The 7977-nt window shown below is 34.0% G+C and overlaps 1 protein-coding gene across 1 annotated transcript; it reads right to left on the minus strand.

Moving 5' to 3' along the window:
* Positions 1–422: 422 nt before the first annotated feature.
* LOC124893682 (NAC domain-containing protein 78-like) lies at positions 423–953 on the minus strand (the record flags this gene model as incomplete). Its single annotated transcript, XM_047404588.1, has 1 exon — positions 423–953. A coding segment is annotated over exon 1 (531 nt), but the record flags the coding sequence as incomplete, so codon positions are not given.
* Positions 954–7977: the final 7024 nt, after the last annotated feature.

Here is a 7977-nt window from a genome sequence, read left to right on the forward strand (position 1 = left end):
ATCAATCAGATACATTCTGAAGTTCTTTTTCAATCTAATACAAGCTAAAGCTAACTCTTAATCAGACACTCATAACAAGTAAATAGGGGGAAAGTGAAAAACAAAAATAAGAGATATGACACTGGCGAACACAATAACTGCATTTATAGCTTTACTGCGCAACACAATAACTGCATGCTTTAAAGGATAATAATGGCATCACAACGACTATATAGATAAAGCAAATAAAGCAACAGGTAGTAATGAAAATTAAAGATAGGATACAGGACGAATACTAACTAAATCAGAAGCTAAATATTCGTACATGCCTTAATTGCACAGACGAGAAAACATCACTAATCTTCAAAAATATAAAACATCCTTCACAGCTATTTGTAATAGTTCAACCTTAACAGCTTCATGTGATTCTTCAAACTTCATACTTGGATTGCTCCAAATTCCTCAGAAACATTGTCCATCTCCGAAAAACAAGTCTCAATAAACTTCTTCTTGATAGCACACAAAACATAGTCTCTACGGTCATCATCAAACTGATGGAGAATAACATTAGAGAGCTCGTACTCCTTCATCAGCCAGTAGTGTCCGTCATCTTCTCTATGCTCCTCGTTATTAATAATCATGTAACACAACTTCTTCTTGCATCCAATAACAACTGCTGACGATGATGAGTCACGGTGAACTGGTTTACCCTCACCTTGCAGTTTCCAATTTCTAAGGTTGCTACTTTTCTTTGTGATGAAGTAGCGATACAGACTATCATCAGCAGCACCGCAAGGTACTCCACGACTATAAATCTTCCATGGCTCTTCTTCTGAATCATAGACATCTATGTTTGTGGTTATGAATCCAGAATCGTTCATTTCTTGTTTGGCCATGAATTTTTGCAAAAATGTAAATCCTTCCATATCAGTTGGATGAAAACGGAAACCTGAACGCACACCCCTCTGCTCCATGCCCCAATTTCTAGCCTTGAGGGAATTTAGGTTTAAAGAATGATAATGGTGAGCTTGAGGCAAATTAGGTTAGGATGTTTTAAGACAAAATGGGCAACGGCTTTTATAGAAATTATAAAGAGAATAATTACGTTGTACACCCAATATGTTAAAATTATTACAAATATTGTCCTAATTTTTAAATTATTACATCAAATGGCCCACTTCTTCTTCTCCTCTTTTTTTTTTTTTTTACATGAATTATATGTGCATGTCTAACATTTGTCCTTCACGCATTAATGATACTTGCATGGAAAACACGTGTCCCACGTGCATGAGTGAGATATGCATGTGTGACACTTATTGCACTTACATTCGTTTGCATTTATACTAGATTTGGATACGTGAATTGCACGTGTGTCTCAAATCAATATAATTAAGTTGAATATTCATGAAATTTTGAAAATCTTGAATATTCTTGTTAGCCTACACAGTATAATCTTTTTGAGTTTTCCACACGATGTTCGAAACCTCATTGGAGCGTGTGTTAAGAATTCGTGCCTTACTGATTATCTTATTTTTGCCTAACTGTTGCTTATCGATGGAACGGGTTGCCTAGCGTGTTCCACTGACGTGTTCCAAGGAAGTAGTAAAACAGAAAGTAAAGAGCACAATGATTTTTACATGAAAAACACCTGGCTCAAAAAGTTGTAAAAAACCACGATTTGTACCTCTACAAGATTTAACCCCAACTTTACAAAATAACTCTGAGCCTCAACAACGGCTGATTACAAAACTCTTGTAACCAACAAATAGGAATTATAAACTCTAATCCCTATAACTAAACAACTAGAAATTATAAACTCTAATCCCAATAAATCAATAACTAGGAATTATAAACTCTAGTTCCTAACTACACACATCTCCCAAGGTATGCTTTTCCAAAGTCTCTGAGTTTTTCCCAACTCAAAGACTAGCTCCTAATTCAGTTTATAACACACTGAAACTAATATTACATCAATAGTTCAAACACAATGAACAACTCTAAAAATCAATGCTAAAACTCTTAGCTGGATTCTGTACTGAGGACCAGGTTCTTCAACGTGTTTCTTCAGTGATTGAGTAGCACTTCGTAAAGTCAATCTGTCAATTGTGCTTTTCTTCTTTTTAAGTGCTTGTTTTATTCTGACTGCTGGATCTTATATTTAAGCACAGCTCTCCAAAGAGTCATTCTTTATTTCAAACTCCTCCTCTAATCAAAACTCTCATTACATGGAGTTATACTTCAAGTGAGAGTCTTTCTTTAATTCCAACTCTTGTATCCTTCGTGTTGTAGTAAAACTCCAACTCTCTTAAATCAGCACATGCTTATTTATCAGAATATTTCTCCTCCCACACATAGGACTCTTCAAGATATACTCAGTGAAACTCCTTCTTCACGTAGGACTCCTTTTTCAATTCAAATTGTTTTTCCTTATCATTAAGTGTTTGAATCAAATTCAACTTTTTATATTCCCCACATGATCAGTAGCTTGAGTATATCAAAATTAGGCTTGCTTATTCGTTCTTGTCTTTAAGCAATCTTGTCTGCATCTATCAGTGAAACTGAAAATCTGCTTTCCTATGCGTGGACCAGCTCAAGTAACATATTTCATTCATGTGTCAGTTGTTCAATCATCAAAACTACATAGTACCTAATAAATTCCCCTTTTTTGATGATAACAAACCTCTTGTCTTCTGCATTCAACCATCTTCACCTATAGGCACTAAAGTATAAAACACTAGAATGGGTTATAAACATTGCACAACCCTTTTATCTTTTCCCTTTTGGCATCATCGAAAAACCATTTCAATGCAATAATATACTAGTCAAAGTGATTTGTTATGCTATCCATGGCCACTAGGGCTATCACCAAAACAAATAGACAAAGACTTTACCCAACATATTAATGTATTAAAGAGAGCAAAAATGAGTCAATTTAGCAAAGATAACCATTCCATTTAACTGACAGAGCATGTTCCACATTAACCTAAGCTAGTACTAAACAAAGCAAAACAACTGGGCATTAATAAAAAAATATGGTATAAAAGTAGGCCATGGCTAAGGATACAAATAGTGTAGAGAAAGGAGGAACAGGTGATATCAACTGTGTCAATTGATGAATGACTTCAATATTTTCATCCCTCACTTAATCAAGGTCAAGTTTCAAAGTCTTGATCCACGCTTGAAGGACCACTTATTCCACTTCATGACTGTCTTGAGCAGCTTTAAGTTCAGATTTTTTTTAAATTTTTTTTAGCCAAATCATTTTTTTCAATTTTTTAGGTGTTAGCCCAATTTATTGAAACTGGTAGAGTAACATGATTCATCTGTGCAAGAACATCTATTGTTATCTTCTAAGTCAACCTGAACTAGGACTGAGAAATTCAAAAAAAAAAAACAACTAGGAACTAAAAGGAGATCATATCCCTTTTCATTTCTCAAAAAACTTATTCTGCATGTGATTGATGATCAGGCTTGGAAAATTCATGGTACACAACTGATATTTTGGTTTAGAGAGAAGAAATAATTTCTGGTGTAGGATTAACATATTTGTGCACAGCAATTTGGAGAGAATCAAAGAAAGTTTGGTCAATCAATTCTTCAGCTTTATAAGACAAGGGGAGAATGAAGTGTGAGGAATTGAACAGGTTTTCTTAACTATTTCATCTTAGACAACCTATACTTATGTTAGTGAAGAACATTCCTGCTTAAGAAGAACTTTGTGGTCACAATTGCTTGCTTGTACCTATTTTTCTGCACAATCTAATACAAAATTAGGTTAGAAAAGTCAAAAATCTGGAATTGGGACACACAACTAAATGTACAAGACTGAATAAAATAACTTTTTAGCTAATAAGATTAAAAAGAAAAATGATTATTCTAGTCAATCATTGAGGGGAGTTCATGCTATTTTGATCATCCCCAAGTCTAACCTATCCCTTTAAAAATGCTCTCTACTTAGTGACTTTAGTGCTTCTCCAGTCAATTAAGTAAACCACATAGTCATCATTTTTACAGCCCCCAAGAGTGAAATTGCTTTCCTTTGGATATCACAGTCTCAGGCCATTGATTCCCATAAGATATCTCAAGATTATTTTGACAACACCAATTTTTATGAACTACTAATAAAATTACCAGCAACTTGCGTTGGTTTTATTGATGCATCCATTTCTTTATTTGTTATTCCCCCTGTCAATATGCCCTCAGTCTGCACAATAGTTCAACCAAGTGGTACAACATATTCCTGTACATGGTCATCTATTTCACAGTCATCCTCTTTTCTCATTTTGTTTTTTTTTTTTAAAAAAAAATCTCTCTTGCTTCCCCCTTACCCGAGCACTTCAAATCTGGTCATCTTTCAAATGATCCATTCCCCCTTTAAATATGGTGATTGAAAGTAACTTTATTTTCTTCTGGTCTTATGCCTTGAGCAAGCTTTATTTATGCACAAATTTTGCTTACCTCCTTTCACTCTCACCTGCAAAACAAATTAGGGGTTAAATTTAGGCACCCAGACAAGCTTGGGTCCTTTCTTATGAGTAAAGGGGTGAATTAGATTTTATCTAGCCCATGCAGGCAACAGTTTATGTGACCCATTTCTCTAACCAATTTTAGGTATCCTTTTCTTGGTCTAAGATAGTTTATTTGCCAGATTTAGACTGCTGGATCTACTTTTGGCAGCAACTGGACATTCAGTAGTTTGATGTCTAAGGTTTCCACAGATATAGTAAAAGTCTTGATAAACATCAAGACTTTCGTGAAAACCCAACCCAGCTTTTAAACTGTGGTATCTTTCACTCAATTTATGAATAATTCTGGAGGAATTTGTCGACCAGTTTTCTCTTTCAAGGTCAAGTTTTAGTTTAGAGACTTCTTGACTAAGATTATTCACCATTTCTATTGCATTATTGCACTCTTCTTTGTACTTGACAAATTCAAGTTCAACTTTTTATTGTTCTTTACTCTTGGTGTTTTTTCCTTTTTCAGAGACTGTCAATTTTAGAACTTCAGACTTAACATCATTATTCGAAGAATTAAGTTGCTCAACCTATTTCTTGAGTGAGCAGTTTTCCTGTTCAACAGTGTTCTTGCAAGCTTCTAAATCAATAAAATCAAATTTGATTCTTGCAAGACTATTGAATAGCTCATCCCTATCAGAAGTTGATTCTTGGAAGTCATCAATTAGTGCACTCATCAAGGAAATAAGTTTTATTTTAGAAAACAAATGCAACTTTTCTTTAAGTTCAAGTATACTTACCTCAGAAGCATCATCTTCTTCCTCGAAGTCTGAATCTCCAAGAGCCTGAGTGTTGCTTTATCAACTTTATCATCACCTAAGTCAAATCCCCAAGCTGCTACCATTTTAGTTGAATCAATTTCTATTTAATAAGTTCTTAAATTCCCTACTAATTCATCCAGGGTCGTGCTTGCTTGATCCTTATCTGCTTCCCTGATTGCAATTACCTTAATATTCCACTTTGATTTTGGTAATATCCTCAGTACCTTCTCGACTTGTTCTTCTTTAGATATAACTTTTCCTAAAGAGGTCAGCTCATTTGTTAAGGTAGTAAGCCTTACCATCATATCATCTAAGGTTTCATCCTCCTTCATCTTAAATGCCTCATACTCAGTGAAGAGAAGAGAAATTTTGAATTTTCTTACTTGAGATGTGCCTTCATAAGCATTTACTAGAGCATTCCAAATTTTCTTAGCAGTGGTGCATATTGATACCCTGTTGTAATCAACAGGTCCTAATCCACAGACCAAAATATTTTTGGCCTTAGCATTTTTCTTTAATGTCAATAAGTCATCAAGAGTGAATTAGCTTCTTACTTTCTTGACATGTTTTCCATCTTCAACTTCATTGGAATAGTAGGACAATCAGTGGTCCTATCCCATAACTCGTAGTATTCACCTTGAATGTATTTTTCATCCTAGGTTTCCACCAAATAAAGTGAGAACCATCAAATAGTGGAGGTCTAATAGTGGATTGACTTTCACTGTGACTAGTAGGTTGTGTGAAATTCATCATATTGATCTTTGTCTTTGGTTCTAGTCCTTTTTAAGACAACCTGGCTCTAATACCACTTGTTAAGAATTCTTACCCTACTTATTATCTTATTTTTGCCTAACTGTTGCTTATCGATGGAACGGGTTGCCTGACGTGTTCTACTAGCGTGTTCAAAGGAAGCATCAAAATAGAAAGTAAAGAACACAATGATTTTTACGTGGAAAACACCCAGCTCAAAAACAAGTAACAAAACCACGACCTGTACCTCTACAGGATTTAACCACAACTTCACTAAATAACTCTGAGCCTCAACAATGACTGATTACAAAACTCTTGTAACCAATAAATCAAAATTATAAACTCTAATCCATTTAACTCAACAACTAGGAATTAAAAACTCTAATCCCTAGGACTCAACAACTAGGAATTATAAACTCTAGTTCCTAACTACACACACACCTCCCAAGGTAAGCTTTTCCAGAGCCTTTAAGTTTTCCCCAACTCAAAGACTAGCTCCTAATTCAATTTATTAAACAGTTAAACTAATATTACATCAATAGTTCAAACACAATGAACAACTCTAAAAGTCTATGCTAAAACTCTTATCTAGATTATGTACTAAGGACCAGGTTCTTCAACGTATTTCTTCAATGATTGAGTAGCACTTCGTAAAGTCAATCTATAGATTGTGCCTTTTGCTGCATTTTCTATTGAAGCACAACTCTCCAAAGAGTCATTCTTTATTTCAAACTCCCCCTCTAATCAAAAATTTCATTACATAGAGTTCTACTTCAAGCGAGACTCTTTCTTTAATTTCAACTCTTGTCTCCTTAGTGTTATAGTAAAACTCCAACTTTTTTAAATTAGCACATGCTTATTTATCAGAATCTTTCTCCTGCCACACATAGAATTCTTCAAGATATACTCAGAAGTGAAACTCCTTCTTCACGTAGGACTCCTTTTTCAACTCAAATTGCTTTCCCTTATCACGAAGTGTTTGAATCAAATTCAACTTGTTATATTCCCCATATGATCAGTAGGTTAAGTATATCAGAATTAGGCTTGATTATTCATTCTTGTCTTTAAGCAATCTTGTATGCATCTATTAGTGAAACTGAAAATCTACTTTCTTATGTGTGGACCAGCTCAAGTAACATGTTTCATTCATGTGTCAGTTTGTCAATCATCAAAACTACATAGTACCTAACAACATGACTAATCCTAATTTGCATCGATTAGAGCCTCTCCAGTGTTGGTAATCTCTACCAAGAAATTTTTCACAATCACTACATAATTTTAATTAACGGAATAATAATGAATGACCCTAAACATACATTTAGTTTTTAAATTTGAAGTGTATATTTCAAAAACATTTTATAAAAATTATAATAGTTTCATTGATTTTATTCAGAATCAAAATCAACATATTTTCTTAACCATTAGACAAACTATTAAGAATTTTTTGAAATATACTTTTATCACAATTCTTAAAAAAAAATAAAATTGAAGAGTCCATGGAGCATAGTGTTTGTTTTTAGGAAGACACTGGTGACTACAATTTTGATATATCCATTGTTATCTTTTCTCCTTATCCGTCAAATTTGGTTTATTCTATTAATGGATGGCCATCTTTTATGTAGTCCATCATTCTCGTAAAATTGAGATAGGGAATTTGAATTTTCATTCTTTTGAAGACGTTTTCCAGTACCGTCATCTTGGATAAATACGGTATGAAATATGCATCTATTTTTATTGGCTTTGTTTCACCATCACATGCCTTGCCAAAATTTCATAACCCTCCACTGTGGAAGTACATAACACTACAAAAAACGTGTTAAATTGCGGGGGTTATTTTAACCTCCTTAAAATTATATAAAGTGCGGGGGTTAAAAATTTGCCGCTAAAATTTATAAATTTGCGGGAGTTTAAATCTCCGCTATAAATTATGGCCCACTATCAATAGAAAAAATAACGCTTTATACCATTAAAAA

The sequence above is a fragment of the Capsicum annuum genome, unplaced genomic scaffold (assembly GCF_002878395.1).
Source record: "Capsicum annuum cultivar UCD-10X-F1 unplaced genomic scaffold, UCD10Xv1.1 ctg63768, whole genome shotgun sequence".
Lineage (NCBI taxonomy): Eukaryota > Viridiplantae > Streptophyta > Magnoliopsida > Solanales > Solanaceae > Capsicum > Capsicum annuum.